The 19,345-nt window shown below is 42.0% G+C and overlaps 1 protein-coding gene across 2 annotated transcripts; it reads right to left on the bottom strand.

The window, feature by feature from the left end:
• Positions 1 to 830: 830 nt before the first annotated feature.
• epb41l4b (erythrocyte membrane protein band 4.1 like 4B) lies at positions 831 to 18,181 on the bottom strand. Of its 2 annotated transcripts, XM_022766154.1 has the most exons (23): positions 17,883 to 18,181; positions 15,253 to 15,357; positions 15,118 to 15,160; positions 14,592 to 14,670; positions 14,259 to 14,303; positions 12,807 to 12,859; positions 11,835 to 11,955; positions 11,122 to 11,209; positions 10,943 to 11,031; positions 9,994 to 10,063; positions 9,715 to 9,884; positions 8,868 to 8,977; positions 8,373 to 8,406; positions 8,042 to 8,075; positions 7,800 to 7,903; positions 5,344 to 5,483; positions 4,256 to 4,377; positions 4,047 to 4,160; positions 3,896 to 3,951; positions 3,656 to 3,808; positions 3,317 to 3,437; positions 3,003 to 3,136; positions 831 to 1,932 (listed from the first exon to the last, which is right to left on the bottom strand). In XM_022766154.1, the coding sequence occupies exons 1-23, from the start codon at positions 18,159 to 18,161 to the stop codon at positions 1,869 to 1,871; spliced, it is 2,328 nt and encodes a 775-aa protein (XP_022621875.1). In that variant the 5' UTR covers positions 18,162 to 18,181; the 3' UTR covers positions 831 to 1,868. The 2 variants fall into 2 exon arrangements, with proteins under 2 accessions (XP_022621875.1, XP_022621876.1); XM_022766155.1 differs by lacking the exon at positions 3,003 to 3,136.
• Positions 18,182 to 19,345: the final 1,164 nt, after the last annotated feature.

A 19,345-nucleotide genomic window follows, 5' to 3' on the forward strand; every position in this document is an offset into this window, starting at 1 on the left:
ATTAGGAACTGTGGGGGAGGTGTGGACAGACAGAGGGGGTGGTTATGTATTCTTTTTTTTTGCTAAAGGGAGTGTAGTCAAATTTAACATTGTCTCTCTAAAAAAATGTTTCACTGTTGTCTGTACTTTATAGTTTATACCAAGTTACAATAGCACCACCGTGAAGTTAAAAGTGTCATATACCCTTAGCTGTTAATTAATATAATGAAAGTCAGCAGCCACAGAGCTTGTGTCTCATTTATTTAATCAGTGACTGTGGTTTTAAATGTTAATTTAGAAGCTTTTGGTTAAAAAAATAGAGAAACCAGATGCACCATTTATAATGTTAACCATCATTTTGGCAATTGCATATTCCACTCCTGTGTGATTTGGTCAATGTAAACCCTAAAACCCCAAACATAAGGTTCATGCTCCCTCCCATTGATGATCTTGTTTACTGTCTTGCCCACATGAGTATTTCTGTCAAATCCACATTAATTTGTTCAGTTATAAAGGCATTAATGCACACTCTCTTGCTAATACCAGAGCCTGTCTGCTGCTGCACTGTGACTTGAAGATGAATTATCTAGCACTCAGTGGTTCACTGAAGGACAGAGTAGAGGTGTAATTACTGGCTGACTCATTGTTCTGTACCTAACAGGTGTGTAGAGGCAGATAAATCAGTTATATTCTTTATAACAACATTCCCTCACTGGGTGGGTTAGGCCTTCATACACCCTTAACACTTATCCACACTTAGCCACGCAGGGCGAGGCCGATCCACATTCCCATGTAAGTGCAGAGACCAAAGATGCTGCTACAGAGTTGTCAAACCGATGATGTGGCTTTTATTAAGATCCAACTGAGGGCAGGAACAACTCAACACATACAGTACAGCAGCAGATCATATGCTGCCTCAGATGTGGTTGTGACAAAAGAAAGCCGAGCAGCAGGGTCATGCTTACTGATACCAAATTTCCAGGAACTTGACATCTGAGAACAGTTTTTCACTTGACCTGTGATGAAAACACAAACTGCATGTAAAAAAAAAAATTAAGCAAAGTGATCCATGATCTGTTCGTCATGACAACCTGTCACACTGGCGCTACAGGAGCAGTGTCTGCACATTTGTCTCCCTCTAGTGGACAGATTGAGACTGCAGCTTCACAGTCGCAGTACAATCCAGTCTCAACACCTCGTCACAATTCATTTTCACTCTGTTCAGGAAGTTTCTTCAACCTCAAATGCTGCGCATGTTTTGGCATGTCAAAGTGGATGTCTGAAGAATAAGAATAAATACAATAAGGAAGTAAGCATTTACAGTGCCTGCTCTGTTACAGTATCAGCATATTTATTACAATGTCTATTTACATTTTGAAGAAACTGATTAGAAAGTGAAGTGACTTTCCACTTCAGCAGTGCTTTTTTAAAGTGTTTAGCTCAATGCTTCAACAGTCGCTGTCTGAAACACAGTTTAGGCATCAACGTGGACACAGTGATGATGAAATCACGGAAAAACCTAAACATAACCCCAATGCAAATCAGACAAACATTTCATCTTGTGATATAGGTATCATGCAGGCAGCACCAGTCATATCTGTAGCTTGTCTGTATTGTGTGTGTGAGTAAGTCAGTTAACTAGTGAGTCCATTTCATTCTATCTCACTTATAGTTTATACAGTTTCAGTTTGATGAATATAAAGAACCGTTCTTCTAAAATAACATTTAAGCAAATATAACAATTGGCTTTATGCAAATATATATTTATAACTGCTGAACGTTTTATGCAAATATACAAATGTTGATTGCAGCCAACGACTTTGGGACTTCTTTTTACACTTCCAGTTAACACCTGTTTTTGTCTGTCACGGGGGTCAAGGGTCAAGGTCTCAGAGCTCCGTCATCAGGAGGGCTCTTAGTATCTTCTCTCTGTCCAACCTTGTTTCCTCTCCGCTAAACACACACACAAGCATACAAACTTATCATTACAACAAGTTTAAACAATTAAGTTTCCTTTATGTAACCTGGTAAAAGTCTCATTGAGAATGAAATGCAGTTTTCAAGGAAAATGGCAGCATAAAAGCAGTTTTACAACAATATAAACAACATATACAAGGTAAGACATTTCTGCATCACAAAGGAAATAAGCAGTAACTACAGAGACAAAGAAGTTAAAAAACTGTAAAATTTGTAAAACCTTACTTGTAAATTTTTTTAGGCTGGTCATAAATCACTGTCACAGATGTTACATAAAACCTTTTTCAGTGACTACATTTTATGTTTGGACTATTTAAAGGCTTCAGGGAAAAAACATCTACAAACAAGTTCTTGTTACATGTTCTTGTTTCTTCTTAAACTCTCGTCCATTTGAATTCATGAGCTAGTTTAGTAAATTAATCTTTAAAATGCTTAACCACTTTAAATGATGTGAATTTCAGCAGTCAGAGGCTACAGAGACAGCAGGCTTCTCTGCTAAGCTATAGGCTATTAGCTTTCAGCAGGACTAGTTTATCTTGGTAATTTGTGATTTCGCTACTGTCTTATTTAGATTACAGGCTCAGTAACAGACTTTGTTACTAAAATGTTGACGCATCAAAACTGATTGTTTGTCTGTTATAAGAAGTGGGTATGCTACCTCACCAGTTAGACATAAAGATAGTTTTTTCAAAAACCAAAATTACACATTTCTATGTCATGTCTGCACCACAGGGTTATCCTCATTTTTGTGAAATATTTGGACCTCAAGCAGTTATTTAAATGAAACCATCCGCTGGAAACCAGTGGTTTATATCTAACAATGCCTTGCATTTCATTAAACTAATCATTTGTTTTTATGTAATATCTTCATGTGAAAAGTAACTACAACCGTCAAATAAATGTAGTCGAGTAATTAAATTAGTATAAAGGAACATGAAATGGAAATGGAAAATACTCAAGTAAATGCAAGTGTAAATGTACATAGTTTCACTGGTAGAAAACCAGTGTATAAACGTGTCCCAAAGAGCAGAGTAGAAGTGTGTTACCTGTCATTATGGGCAGAAAGGTAAGGGGCCAGGTGAGGAATGGAGCTACGGTAGTAAGAAGGGGACAAGTGGGGGGAAGGTGAAGGAGAGGGACAGCATGGACTACCCAGCTCCAGTGCTGGCATATTATCCACCTGGAATACACATTAGTATATACGCACACAAAGACATATCTCTGTTTACTTACAGATAACACTGAAAGACTGAATTAATCCCCCCATAAGTGGAGTGAAGTGCACTAAACAAACGTGTGTGTGTGTGTGTGTGTGTGTGTGTGTGTGTGTGTGTGTGTGTGTGTGTGTGTGTGTATTTACCTGTGGGTATATGGAGGGCTGTATCTGTTTGTCCAATGAGCTGCTAGAGCCTGACTTTCCTGTACTCTGGGAGGAGATGGCTGCAAGTGCCTCTGGCAGATTATCTTCATCTTCATGGTTACTGACGAGCAAAATAAATTGAGAGACTGTATGACTTACATGACCTGCAGACTGCTCTGAACAAAATGTAATTTTCAAAGGGCGGAGATAGCAATGCTTTTGCTTCAAGTACTCTGTGGAGTATTTGTTTCAGGAGTGCAATTTCCCACTCATAGAAGCTCAAGTGTTGCTCTCTGAGCTCTGTCCCTTCAACAGTAATCAAAGGTGGTGTGTACTCACAAGCTGAACTGTCTGACCAGTCGTTTCCTGCGGTTGCTGCTTGGGTTAGCTTTGGGTTGCAGCCTCTCTGGCGTTGGGTTGCGGTCTTGCCGGTGGGGCGTCTTGTCTGCAGTCAGACTGGATGCAGCTGAGTCTTGGGATGAGCTCTGGTACCTGAAGACCAGTTAATATATGGAGAGTTAGTCTCAGCTACTCATGTGTAGAAACATAAGCATGTGAAGGTAGTGTAAGACCACTGACCTGTCATTGAGGGTCTCATTTGAGTTCTTTCCTCTGGGTGTTGTTGGAGCCTCCTTCTTCATATTGGAGGAGAGAAGGATGAAAATATTTAGCCTCTTGTCTGCATTGCTGTTAGATACGCAGCACAGTACACAGAGCTCCATCAACTCACCCTGAAAGCTGCCTCCATCTGGGCTTTGAGGATGTTACATTTAAGGTGGTCAGGGATGATCACCGGGGAGGCAGGAGGGTGCAAAGACTTTTCAGACAGCTGCTTCTCCTCTCCCTGCCAGGGGGAACAAGCAGGGCAGTAAGAAGACCTGGGTAACGCCTCTTTACGTAAGCAGAATAGAACAACAGTGTGTTGGAAATGTGTCTGACCTTGTTGTCCATGTTGATGTGCAATGAGGGCCAGGGAGGAGAATCGCTGTCTGACTCCAGAGCCTTGAGCAGAGACTGAGAGATGTCCAACTCATCCGCTGGGCAGGGAGGAGCTCGTCGTTCTAATATACACAAAGTTTAATGATATTGTACACACATAATATTTTATAGGCAACTTTGTTCTTTCTTCAGACTCAAAGAGAAAGAAGAGAAGTGAGAAAGAAAGAAAGAAAGAAAGAAAGAAAGAAAGAAAGAAAGAAAGAAAATATGTTAATAAAAAGGGGCAGTTCATACAAATCACAAAAACGTAGTTTCCCACTGTACTCTTGTGGTATCTAGCCATACTGTATCTGCCACAACCTCAGTCCAACAGAGGTGAATGAATGGAAAAACAGCAACTTCACTATGCAGAGACATTTTCCCAAATATTCTGGGTGACAAACAGATCTTACTTTCAACAACTTTTACAATTTTGTCTTGGTGAAAACTGTCCACACTGAGGTTTGAGGATAATCATATTATATACTTATAGCATATATATATATATATGTATGTATATCCATCTATTGGATTAATGGCAGAAGTCAAAGCTGTGGATATTTCTGTGTCCAAACAAAACCAAAACTATCTACATGGCTAGATGCCACTAAAGGATAAAGAATTAACTGACAGGTTCACATTTTTTTTAGGCCGGTTTAAAACAATTCTCTGGAACCCATATGAACATTGAAACGGGTTTTGCTCGCTGTTATCATTTCTCATGTTCATACTGACCACTGTGTGCAAAATTTGTCTCTCCATCACTTACACTGGTATTGCACTGGGGAGGGGTCCTTTAATGGCCACTTTGAACGGGAGCGATGATTGCAGCAAGCAGAACCTGTTCCAGTGTTATATTGGGCACATGACTGTTGTCTTGAAAAAAATGTGAGTGGGAAACTATGGCTTGTTTGTGATTTGGATGAGCTGCCTGCTGACCAACATACAGCGCTGAACATGAAAAGAGCATTAGCGTACGATCTAGACATATGACAGATTTGCAGACAGACACTGTTTGGACGGCTCCTCCTCAGGCTGAGAGTACTCACTGTTCTTGGTGTGTGTGTGACAGAGCGTGTCGTGGCTGTGTGTGTGGCGTCGGTGATGGTGGTGGATCTTGCCAGAATACGAAGTCTCATTCTCCTCAATGCTGAACTGATGGTCTGAGGCGGGACCACTCAGAGGGAAACTGAAGATGACATGTAGGCTAATCAAAACAAGCCCCCCCCTCCTAACAACATTCAATTTTTCTACCAACTATAATAGTTCTAATAAATCATTAATATCTAACTTTCAATCATTCTGACTTCATGACTCAAGTTTCTAAAGCATACTCATCAACAAGAATCATCCCACTATAGATGCTGAAAAAGACAGTAAATGACCATTACAACTGGGCTTAAATGATAAAACAATGAAAGACAGATCCTTGCAGATGTTAGATTTTTTGCAATTACAAACATTTTGTTTATTTGAAAAGCAATAAAGAGATATCCCTAAAGGCATCATGTGATTCGAGTAAACATCGCAGAGTAAAAGGCAACACACGAGAAAACCTTGGCCACATTTTCTGTAAACAGTTGTTTGATTTAGTTAATCCATAACCTGACACACAATTAATGTTAAGTTTATTCAACAGCCTCACTTGGAAAGCACAAACACAACATACGCAGGTTTTCTATTTCACACTGATCTATACATAAAGCAGCTTAATCCCTAAACCAGCATACAGTATGTGCTTAACTGGACCCCCTTTCACCTGTTAGAGAATTACCCTATTCAACACTCACATCACTTTATTCAAGTCTACATAAAGTGATTTTGATAAATTAGCTGTCATAAGATTTCTAAGGCATAAGGATAAATCTAGCGGCAGATTTGAGAACTTCTAGTAAACACAGAGTGCAATTGAAACACAAATCACAAATACATGTAAATGTTCACAAGCAAACCAAGGCACAAAGCTATTAAACCTTATTTATCTTATTTGTGTCCCATTGTTGTCTTTTAGTCTATATCAGCAGTTTTAAAAGAATCAGCCACAACATTAAAGCCAGTTACCAGTTTTAATGTTGTGGCTGACTGGTGTGTGTGTGTATGTGAATGGATAGAGGAGAGAGTCAGCGTTTAAGAAATATAACAACCATGTTAAGACACACTGAGCAATAAAGTGCAACATGAAAAACCAAAGACTAATCAGTCTTTGTCTTATTTCAACTTGGGAGATAATTAAGCTCTAACTTTTGGAAAATTCACACAATTACGGGGCCCCAGGGTGTTAACAGGAAGTACAGTGTTGCTATTAAGTGAGTGAGTTAGCGGTTGGCTACAACATGAGCACTGTTTTTTTGTTTGTTTTTTTTGCTTATATTTGTTTACATTCTGGCACCGTTAGATTACGCTGAATTCCCCATTTGAGGTTCATGTTTGCAATGTGCCCATGTATGTACAGATAGCTATCACTGGATTACTTTGATACTAAAGAAAACCTAAAACTCAGGCAAGTTCTGGAGATATAAGCATTTAAAGTTTTCAATTCACAATAGAGGATAATGATATCATCAGAAAATTAATGACACACTAAATCTAAAAATATGTGTATTATGTCCATTGACTCATTGAGACTTTTGGTGCAAATTGCAGATATCAGGTTTTTAAAGTACCTCAACTGCCTCCATGAGCTGTGCGTCACAGCCACTGCTGCGTGTTGATAATCGGGCCAAATTAAAATAAATAACTTCCCGTTGTTTTCAGAACACCAGCATGCACGCGCTTGGCCCTTTCACCTCACACAGTATCTCTGCCTCATGTCTCGGCCCTTTGCCTCACAGTTTGAAAACCTCTGGTTGACGTGAAAAGGTGTTTTGCCCTTATTTAAAGAGGGAGGGAAAGTCAAAAATGGATGAAGACAGAAGTGATGATGGTGATGGGGACAACTTTTTTTTTTTCTGTTGAGTCCATCAACAGAGCTTCTCTCTTTGGGGCACCAGCCTGTGTTAGCTTTAGTGTTATGAGTCTGGGTTTGGAACAGATTCCCAGAACAAACAGAGGTCAAAGTGCGGTCATGACTTTGTCCCTGTAAACCACACTCATGGGTCCCCGAACGGTGCTGCTGCTTCGCTCCGGGATGGGAGGATGACTGGACACAGGACTCGCAGCCTCAACAGAAGGCCTGAACATGACAAGGAGATGGACATCACACACACACACACACACACACACACACACACACACATATACACACACACACACACGCACACACACACACACACACACATACACGAGTATGGGGGGTAGACATACAGACAAACAGACTTATGAGGTGTATGAGTGACATGGAGTGTGATGAAACACAGATAATGTTGAGTACCAAAACAGAGACAGTGAGATGAATGACTTTGTCTAAAAATAGAAACTTGTCCTAAGACCACGTCCTCGGGAATCTCTAAACCCTTCCCTCCTCTGTGTGTGTGTGTGTGTGTGTGTGTGTGGTCAGTGGTCTTACCTGTGTGGTGGCGTGTGTCCGGAGGGCTGCAGGTAAACTGGAGGTGTGAGAGCGGGGTGGGGCGTGTGCCACGGCTCGTGGCCAATAGGAATGTTGCGCTGGTACTAGAGGGGAGGAGAGGAGAGGAGAGGGATTGAAGAGATGCTGAAATTAAATGTTGTCACAAGGGCGAAGCCAGATCAGTGGCTGCGGCATGTGTGTCTGTGCGTTTGCATGAAAGTGGGTTATCTGAGGTCACTCACTGGATGCAGGCTGGGATCAGGGCTGGCGTGAGAGCTGGGAAAAGAATGACAACAATCATTAATAGCAGATTAACAAACTAACTGAAAAGGTTTATTTCTTTATGTAGCGGTGTTGAAAAAAGCTACAAAGTGAGGACATTTTACTTCTCTTTTACAAAGGGCTATTTTAGTGTTAGCGTTAAGATTATCCAAGCCGTTATGTGGATTAAGGTCAAGGTTAGGGGATAAGGAATGAATGAAATAGATGGAATGTCCTCACAAGTACAGTAACATGAATGAGCATGTGAGTATTTTGTATACTCATGGGTGTATTTGTGTGTGTGCGTTTTACCTGATATGTGGGGGCTTGGCTGGAGAAATGGCAACTGACAGAGAGAAATGGAGAACAACACCGTAAGCTTGTCTGTTAACTTCATTTATTTGTGTTTTTCCTCAGGGGTTATGGAGTTTAAGTCTGATTTTTCAGCCCTCACTTCACTCTTCATCCATTTTTGTATTCCAGGGCTGAATGGCTGTTCAGACATCGACTAAATAAAAGGTGTTTGGACATGGACACTGGCGGTCTCAGAGTAAATGCAGTCGGCACTCGATCAGTTATGTATGTACGCCTGTGAGACCACTGTAGCTGACAGAAGGTGGGAATTATGGAGGACTGAAGAGTACAGCGGGTGCTTTTGACGAAGAAGGAACGTGACACAGCAAGTTGAAGTTAAAATACACTGAATTAAAACAGTATGTGACCTTTATGATTACATGTGCAAGCACGTAAAGGAAATAAACATGCACTGTTAGTCATCAGCGTTTTGTACACGCTGATAAGACCCACCTTTGCCCAGCGAATGTGTGCGGGAGGGGTATCGCTTGCTCGGCCTTCTCTCGAACGTGCTGGCTCTCCTCAGTCTGCCTCCGTGAGTGGCCTGATATTCTGTCTTACCACTGACACAGAAACACAGAGGAGTGTGAAAAGTACAGACGTTATTACGATACAGGGAGCACACCACAGGCTGGCTGCAGTTATAGGGTTTATTTCTCTGCCGAAGAATTTAAGCTAAAAGGATGTAAAGAAATATATACTTTTGAAGGTTTTAAAATGTAGACAAATGTTATTGTGCCACCATCAGGAAAAATTATTTAACTGTCTTGAAATGTATTACTTTTTTGCTTTTAATATATTTTCTTGAGCATACTCAATTGCTCATTTAATTTCTGTTATGAAATTAATTTGAAGTTCCACATAAGTGACATTGGTATGTTTATCATACTGGATCACATTACAGTGTACATGTGTTCCTGTTTTTATTTCTACCACCTGTAACTTGAGTGTTTATCCACTTATTCTAATGTGAAACAGACTTCACACTGCTTTGTTCAGCTGCTCCAACAAATGACAGGAAGTGCCCTTCAAGTGTGAGAATTTGCTCTGACCATCTCTGAAAACAAACAATATGAAGGGAATATCTCGGTCACCATAGGAACAGATCCACGTAACCATAGATACACTGTAACCATAGATACAAAAGCTCTGTTTTATGTGACACACTATTCCCCATATGCTGGCACAAGTGCTGGCCACAACTCCCTGAGTGAGCCAACTCGTATTATCCTTTTTCAGTCGGGTATCTACAGTCAGTGAGAAACGTTCAGTTGTTAAGGAGCTGGTCACCGTGCTCTACCTGAATCTGAAGCGGGACCCGAGTCGTGTGAAGTCGCTGCGGCTGGCTTTGCCTGTGGCTGGTTGTCTTAGTCGGAAGAAGGCATGGCTCTCCACAGCACACTTCCACAGGTGTTTGCAGCTCTTGGCGCTGGCCAGCTGGAACACAAACGTATGCTCCTGCTCCCGCCCCTGCACAATCAGGAGAAAAACAAAAAACAAACAAAGACTGTTAGTCGCCTTTCAGCTGAGCGCCTGAGGATGTTTGTGTCTAGGCATCTGTTGGTGGCAGGATACGAACCTGATCATCGTCCTCCACCACAACCAACGTGAGTCGACTCTTTTTAAAGTCCAGGCGAGTGATTTTGGGCCTAGATAACATACAAAGACACACAAACAGACAAGGCAACCAAGGACTCTGTATTAGTGCCTTAAGTGTGAGTGTTTTTTCAGGACGTTGTTCATCCAAAGGGCTTTTGTTTGTCATGATACCCCACCATCATGTCTGTCTCCATCAAACCAACCAACTGACGTCAAAGTGAACCATCATAAAAAACAATTAAAAAGCAGTTTTACGTTATGTTGCTGCAGATTGATATTAAACTTTTTCATATTTGAGCTGACACTAACAATAATTTTCATTATCATTAATCTACCAATTATTTTTTCAATACTCAATAAATAATTTAGTCTATGAAATGTCAAAAACAATCCAAAGTTGTGTCTTATTTTGTTCAACCAAAACTTCAAAACCCAAAATATTCAGTTTACTATCATATAAAACAAACAGAAACAGTTTCCAGTTTCAGGTTTGAACCAGATATTATTTGACATTTCTTTTTTATGATTTTTACCTTGAAAATTACTAAAACTATTTATCGATTATCAAAATAGTTGCAGGTAATTCTTTTGATGACTGATTAATTGACTAATCATTTCAGCTGTAATTCACATAAACAATTACTGCTGTGTCCCTGGAAAAGTCAGGAGCCAGAAAGCGTATTGCTTTACTACTAACAGCGACTAACTGTGTCATGCTGTCATGTTATTAGAAGAAGAAGAATATTCTTACGTTTATTGCTTATTTTTTTTATCATTGTGTGTGATGAGTTTGAAAATGTAACATATAATGCTGTTAATGAAAATGTTGTTTTTTACTTAAGTGTACAAAAAATTGGAAATCGCCTTAAGTCACCCCACACCCCACACATCTGTTGTCACCCCACACCAGATATGTTTGATGTACTTACCAAAAGAAGAGGCCGATTTTGTTGGAGCCCTCAAATACTAAGATACCAGTAGGAGTGAGACCTAGTGCATATTCTCCTCCATCTCTGCCCTGAATACAAAACACACACACCTTTAGCGCTCTTGTAATGTGCTGACACATATTAAGTGATATTTGTGACAGTAAAACACATTCACACACCTTGACAAAGTGCATATCTACTCCGTAAAGTTCCAGCCACTTGCATTTGTTGAGAAAAGAAATCTCTGCTTGAGACGGGCTCTTTCCCCTGAAGATTTAAAATAAGACACCATGAAGAGTTGTCACAACGAAAATATAACCCCCCTCCATCACCGCAGCTCTGACACTTGCAGCTCACCCTGAAAAAGAAAACTATCACTAACAACAGTACTCTACTGGTGTCTGGTGTTAGCTCTAAGGGAAATACTCGGTGAGTAACTATCTGGCTGCATCATCCTTGACTCAGTCTTGATTTTGTGCATAAGAATGACTGTGAACTCAGTGTGGGTTCGTCCTTGTGTGGCTTGGTGAAGCGTAGCATATGTGTGTGTAATCTAATCCGAGATGGGAGCAATCAGAGCGCGGCTGGGTTAAATACTGCCTGGAATCAATCAAGACCCTCCAGGGATTAATCCTTTAATCCTTCACACAGACCAGTGAGAGCGAGGCCGAGGCGGAGGAGGAGAGAACGGAGGGACAGTGAAATTTAGACATCATCGTCGGTGGAAACACTGATAGGCAGCAGCACACCGACTTCCTTTTCTGCTCAGTGCTCACCTGTTTGCCCCAGCGAGGAGAGAGAACTGCTCAGGCCAAATCAGTGAGTTGCTTTAACGCAGCAGAAGTATCGTTGCAACTAATCCAGATGCATGTGAGGAAATGTTATGTCTCACCTGAGCTCCAGCCACTGGCTGAAGATGTCCGCCTCCATGGCCTCGCTCTGTTTGGGAGTGAAACGAAACTCAGACACCAGCTCAGGAGAGTGATCCAAGGGATCACAGTCTCCCAGCTCACCTGAATGAGGGTACACACAAAAACATATTGAGCATAGACCTGTAAGACATTACACACACACAACATGCTGTCAAACTTATAAAGTCTACAACAAAGCTTGTGTATTCTTAGTGCAGATCTATAAAGCTCTTCTCTACTTGTGCTGCTATTTTTTTTAATTGTTTTACCATTTACCATTATGCAATAATTGTCACTTGTAGTCACAGTGGTTGTGTAGCGGGAACAGAGTCTTATTTTAACACGGCAAATTCCTGCATCTTCAAACAGCTGCACCACAGTGTATGAACATCTAATTGTAGACTAAAGACATGTTTGACATGAATAATCTACTTGGAGTATGTAATTGGTGTTACTTAACAGTGTTTTGAAAAAATGTCCTTGTTGGTGCTTTTAAGCGTTGACATCTTAGATTTGAGAACAAGCCACAGAAAGCCAACCTTTCTAATGCAAGGAACCAACAAACTCATATTGTACTTTTCACAGAATCCATTTTTGCTTATCTTTTGTCTCCTGGGTTTGATTTGAGATATGGATGTCTTACTTTTTGGTTTCTGCAACAGCAAGGAAGTAAATAAATGTTTCAAGTTTCAAATATGCAAGATTTTCATATCCAAATGAAATGAATGGAAATGAACTGCTTCCAGAAAGGTAAAATCCAACATAATTAATGTAAAAGCTTTGTATATGCTTTGGAAAACAGGTAGCAGTAATAGGAATGATCTGTAGTTACTGGGCTAAACATGTAACACTACCAGTGTGGTCCTGTGAGAGGAGAAACCTCTTACTATAACTGTAAATATAAATGGATACATGATACAAATAATATAAATGAGTATGTGAAGTCTACTTACTTTGTAAACAATAGGCAGCAAGCTCTACTGAGACATCATACGGACACTTCAGTCTGAAGAGTGATAAAAAGAGACACAGATGATGAGCTGTTTTCAGTGTGAGTGCATTTACACACACTTCCAAAATCAAGCACACGGCCCTATCCATGGAGTGATGTGTACATGTTATCATGTGTCAGAAAGACATAACAGCATCTGAATGACCTACACTGTGTGTGTGTGTGTGTGTGTTTGTGTGCGTGTGTGTGTGTGTGTGTGTGTGTGTGTGTGTGTGCACAGATGTGTGTGTGTGTGTGTGTGTGTCAAGGAGGAGAGGAGCAACCCTTTTCCTAAAATAGGCAGCACTCTGCTGTTCCTGATCTTGAGCTTTATAATAGAGCTGGACTCTGGGGATCTGTGGCCCAGATAGAGCCAGGAGGAGAGAGAGAGGGGTAATACACTGTCTGAGAGTGTGCTTGTGCACACAGGTTTGTGTTTTTGTTGAAGAAGCAGACTCCACTGTACAGAAGTCCCCCAAACTCTAGAGTAGGTGACCTGTGTGTACACTCCCACAGGTGGGTGTGCGTATAGCAGTTTTAATGCTACTTGTGAGATCCAGATGTGCTCACAAATGAGGGGGAATTACCAGAAAATGACTAGCGGGAACTTGTTTTGTCCTCATGAGGAGAGACACATAATTTAAGGTGAAGGTTCTCCTTTGTTTCAGTTACGGTGGGTTCATTTATATGCATGAGAATTTAAGGTTACGGTCCGAGAATAAAAAGCCATGCATTCATTCCGCACTTTTCATTTACTTATTGCTTTAACTGTCTTTGCTATTAATGCACCACAGACTTGTATATTTATGTATTCACAAAATTATGTCAGTACTCACTGCTAGCTAAGACTTTTCAGAGCTCATTTCAAATGCATTCACTCATACTCCACAGAGCAGCTTCATCTTACATTACAAGGTCAAATTTCTATTTACAGTAGACAGAGATTAGATCTTAGATTTCAATTTAACTCCATATTGTCCACAATGCATCATCTTTTTTTTTAAGAAACATTGGTTATGTGACATGACCTGACTTCACCATATTGATCAACAACTATCAGATGGATGGATACGAAATGTTGTACAGACATTCATGGTCCCCAGATGATGAATCATACTGACTTGGGACATCCGTTCACTTCACCTGTAGAGGTTTTTTGTGTGAAATGTCTCAACAACAACTGGATGGATCGTCATGATTCTTTGTTCAGACTTATTCACATCAAGCATACCTCTCCCATCTCTCCCTTCTCCAGGTACTGTTTGTTCTGGGCTCGTAATATGCTAAGACACCTCCATACTGTGTTTGTGTATTGTATATTTACATGTCTGTAAATAAACATCTGTCACAATGTTTTCCCAAACAATTTCTGCATGTGACATATGTACGCATAAACGGTGACAAAGAAACTTACTTGCCGGACAGAATGTCCTGCCGCAGCTGCAACACAAACAGATACCTGTTGGTGTCAAAAAACAAAACAAAAAAAAAACAAAAACAGAGTGAGAGCCTTACACTGAAGGAGAACATAAATCAATTGATGGATCACAGGCTTCTCCTCATCACTGACACATAATTTGCTTTAACAAGTCTCTGTCCGTTCGGCCTTGATTTGAATCTGCCCACAGCAGCAAAGTAATTAGCCTCACATCCCCTTTGGACCTGTACACTGGGCTCCAGAGAAAACTGTGTGTGTGTGTACGTATATGTGCGTGTGTGTGTTTGATTTGTGTGCATGATTTCTTACCTTGTAAATTCCTCACGCAGGTTGTTTGGCTCCGATGAGTAAAATTTCACTCTGAAGAAGAGTCTGTAAGGAGGCCCGTCTGAAAGAAGTGAGGACAGAGGGAAAAGTGTGAATAAGGACTCTGCAGGAAGAGAAAGAGGTGGAGAGAGATGAGATGTAATTTATTGAAAATTAATTTAATCAAATCTTCTTTATTCATTTTATCTCATCCGTTCATTCTATTCTTCTCATCTACTCCATCTATCACTTTCACCACGGCCATAAATCTTAAATTCTTTCCTGTTTAATTTCAACATCAATCAGATTTTTTTAAGCCATTGAACTATAACACACATACACACACACCATATAATTTATCACCGTTACAAGTTGGAGAGCAAACAAGGGTACGCCTTCTAATGCAGATACTAATCGCCATGTCAACATTTGATAATGCGCCACCTGCTCCCTACTTACCTGCTTCCACATGCACACTGCACCTTTTCCTGCACAAGTGGGCCTAACAAGAACAAACAGGGGGACTCACCTCGGATCTGCTTCTTTATAAGCTTGGACATATCCAGCCAGTGCTAAAGGAGAGAGAAGAATAAAAAAAAAGGTGAGAGTGAGAGTTATATCCGCTTGTGCTCTACTGTGATAGAAGTAAGCACTTGTTACTCACTGAGACTTGGTCTGTGTCCATGAACTGCAGTCCAAAGTAGTCTGTCTCAACCAGATCTATGTGATACATGATCTGGTCAAAAAGGTCCTGGCCTTTGGATTTGCTCTACAACAAAAGAATGAAAGGTTAAACATTTTTCAACCGAGCTGCATGTGTGTTTATTGTTTTATTTCTTCTGCTGTACTAACATTATCTTGTCTGGATGAATGGAGTCTTTAAAACTGAATTTTGAGTTTCACTATTCAGGTGGCTCACACACTTCCCGGTAATTCAGGAACAGACCTGGTGTCCGTAACAGGAGCAAAATGAGGTAGTAGGTGTGAAAGTGGCTGTTTTTGTGTGTGTGTGTGTGTGTGTGTGTGTGTGTGATGTGTGTGCGTGTGCATCTGGGTCAAAAAGAGAAGGACAAGCCCCTGAGGGAAAGGCCCTTATTCAGGCCTTTTGTCATTAACACACACAACACAAGAACACAAGTCAGGGCACTTAACTCAACTTTCAGCTTAATGTCCCAAACTTTACGAGCAGATGTGTGTCATAGCCTCACATGAAGACCTTCACCCACGTCTCACCCATATTACACACGGTGGGCGTGCAGGAAGATGACAGCCTTGTACTTTGGATCCTGATAACCAGTCTAAACTTCCTGGTGAGTGTATGAATGTGTGAGGAAATCAGTGGTATTAAAGGATTGGGAACAGAAAACGCTCTCGCTCATTCTGCTGCATGTAGTTTAGAGAGGCTGATTGAAATCATAGCCTCTATCACATGGGCGCACATGCACCAGCAGCATGAACGAGGCAAAATTGACCTCACGCGGTCGCTCACAGTGAAGTGAATGTTTCACCGCTGCTGTTGTACCTTTTGTCTTGGCTGCATTCAGCCTGAAGTGACAGACTAATAAGCTTTAATAGGTGAGTTTCAGCTCGGTTTAGCGCACCAGTATCAATGCCTGTGGGAAAACAAGTGGACATGAACAAACTTGTTCCAACACACCTGTGACTAAGCTGCCAGCTTGACAAGCCATGTGTCATTTTGTTGCTGGAGCTGTAATACCTCAGCAGAAGCTATGGCCTTGTGTTATTGCTGTAATCTCCCTGTAGGACAAGAGAAAGACTCTCCACCCTTATACCACTATTCACTGGCCGAGCATTTTCAGGAGGTGACGCATGCATGCAACAGCTTCAGTGACACACACAACCTTCAAAATGAAAACATCTCACAAGAAGCCACTTACGCACGAGTGCCCACGTACTCGCTCATCATCCCACCTACCCCTGCACACACTCGTAGCACTTGTCTGTGACACACAGTCCCCACATTTGGTAAATCAGATCAGGGAGTCAGGGAATAGAGAGAGACATGGAGCGCAGGAGGGAAATGGAGAAGAAGAGGGAGGATGAGGAGGCAGAGTGTGAAAGAGTAAGATGATGAGCAAGGGAGAAGGCCTCAGAGGGAGTGTAAAAGAAGATTAGGAGGGAGAGTCAGGTGGGGGGGGCAGCGGAGATTGCTTGAGATCAGATACAGGCAAATAGACTGAGGGAGAGAGAGAGAGATAGAGAGAGAGAGAGAGAGAGAAGCACGTGAAGGAAAGATGCTGTAAAAGAACAAAAAAGAGGGGGCAGCTTCAGGTCTGTAGATTTCCCAACAGTCAGTACGGGGAAGTAATGTGATGAACTGGCTGATCATACCACCATCTGGAGCTGCACCTCTCAGTGTACACACACACACACACACACACACACACACACACACACACTATACGCACACTCATACTATATAGGCCACTATGATACTACAGGCTGTGAAACTTTGGTAAGGACAAACTTATCTGTGCCAAACTCCAAACTGACACATTTCAGACACATGTCGTTGACTTGAGCTTGGGATGCAACTATTAGTGATTTGCATTACTGATTAATCTGTTGCTTAGTTATTTAGTTAGTCACCAAAATGTCAAAAACAATGCCCTGGATCCCTTATGAGATATTCAAGTTACTCATTTTGTTTGAACACGGGCCCAAAACTCAAAATTATTCAGTTAATGTGACAGAAACAGAGAAAAGTAGAAAATCCTCATATTTGAGATGCTGAAAAGAGTTTCACATCAAACTTCACTGTCAATCCATCAATCCATTAAGGACTAGGCTAATTGTTTGAACCCTAATTTGAACTGCATGTCTTCTAAATGAATGGGGAAATAAAAAAAGTGTAACAGGACAAAACACAGAGTACATTTTTCTAACATATTCTCCAATCAGGATTGTTTTTCCTTAAACTTTTATTATGGAAAAATGAAGTATTTAGTATCAAAACTGTCCAAAACTGAGTTGCAGTTTCTCCTCATATTTTTAATTCAAAAAAGTTGAGCATAAACTGAAAACAACCCTGACTCCAGACTCAGTTAGATAAATTACAGTAAATTAAATTTATGTGCAGTAACCCTGTCATCTTTTTGCAGGGGACCACCAGGAACCGTCTGGTCCCAACGCGGTCCCCGGGCCACACTTTGACACACACTGATCTAGGCTACCACCTGGTCCTGCTACATGTACTCTGTTTACACACTCGGCCGGCCAGTGTAAACACACAGAGCCGCTGTCAGGACACCAGACAGGCTTCAGCGCACTCACAGGCAAATCCACATTGACATCCGAGCCGTCCAGCAGCAGGACGCGACAGGTGATGGTGGTCCTCGCCGTCCCGGCCGCAGGGATGTGAACCGACGCCCCCCCGGCGACCACGGCGGGCGCGTGTACGACCTGCTGCTGATGGGCCAGGAGCAGGGGGTTCCCGGTCACCCCTCCTCCTCCTCCCCCTCCTCCCCCTTTACCGTCCCGCTCGTCCCTGTCTCTCGCCTGGAAGCGGCTCCGAGAGCGGCGGCTGAACGTCCGGCGCAGAAAGCCCATCATCTTCCTGATCCACGAGGCGAGGAGGTCCGTGTTGTGTCCGTGAAGACTGCTCCACACAACAGTCGCTGAAGCCGGGGTCCTGCTTCTGCTGCCGCCGCCGCCGCCTCCTCCTCCTCCTCGTCCTCCCCGGGGCGAGGAGTCACTCAGCAGGCACGGCGGAGACTTCAGGGCTGCCGATCAGTCCTCAGGCTGGATGTCGGCAGCAGCGTGGGGACTCCAGCCGCATACTAATGAAACTAACACAGATCGACCACAGAGGCGCCAACCAGTTGATTTCCAGTCATTCGGTCCGGTGTGGACGACAGGACTCTGTCACGGAAATACAGGCAGCCCTCCTCCTCCCCCTGTCCTGTCCTCTCCTGTGCACCTGCCTCCTACTTGGCTCGCTGTTGCGCACCGACTCTAAAATCCCGGAGAAATCCCGTCCGACGCTCCGCAACGGGAACCCCTGAGTCACACGGGGCCGGGGAAGGGAGGAGGGAAGTCTTATCACCTCTGGACCGGAGCGGAGTTCGGAGGTCGTTGTTCTTTATTCCCACCGGCGAACCGAAACTAGTCTCTCTCCCTCTCTCTCACAGGTAAAAGTCAACCAGCGAAACTGGACAAACAGCATGATCTGCGCCTGCGTAAAAACACAGCGCAGAACAAACTTCTGTTCCTCCCGACTGGCCGACCCATCACTGCCGGTCAACCAGCGCCACCTGTCTGCCAGGGACCCGCCTGTCTATAGGGAGTGTATAGATTATGGCAGATCATTAGTGGTTCCCAACGTAGGGTCCGGGGTGCCCCTGAGGTCGTCAAAGGGTTTCCAAGAGGTCCCAGCATGATGATGATGATGATGGTGATTTATGTCACTTTATTCATCTGGGTCATGCCCAGGAGTTAACAAATACTGAGATAATCAAACTTTCAATCAAATTTGACTTGTATAACACCTTTTATATGTTAAAATTTAATATAATTCAAAGTGCTTTATAGATGACTGACAAACTGATAAGAAGGGTTAAACCATTATATACCAAGTATTTTATATTGAAGATAATATATAATGGCTATAAAACATTCTAATCAAAGGCAAGGCTAAAGAGGTAGGTTTTAAAAAGATCATGAGTCAGTCTTCCCAAAACAACCCCATCATACATTTATTTAACTACTTGAATTTTTGATCAGTTGCATTTTCTGCA

This window comes from Seriola dumerili, unplaced genomic scaffold, assembly GCF_002260705.1.
Source record: "Seriola dumerili isolate Sdu_G_001 unplaced genomic scaffold, Sdu_1.0 BDQW01000814.1, whole genome shotgun sequence".
NCBI lineage: Eukaryota > Metazoa > Chordata > Actinopteri > Carangiformes > Carangidae > Seriola > Seriola dumerili.

Coding starts and splice junctions, on each gene's coding strand:
- epb41l4b (XM_022766154.1), bottom strand. CDS start 18,161: ATGATGGGCTTTCTGCGCCGGACGTTCAGCCGCCGCTCTCGGAGCCGC. Junction 8,076..8,372: donor GCCAAGCCCCCACATATCAG/GTAAAACGCACA, acceptor TTCTTTTCCCAG/CTCTCACGCCAGCCCTGATC. Junction 3,438..3,655: donor CTGGTCAGACAGTTCAGCTT/GTGAGTACACAC, acceptor TTTGCTCGTCAG/TAACCATGAAGATGAAGATA.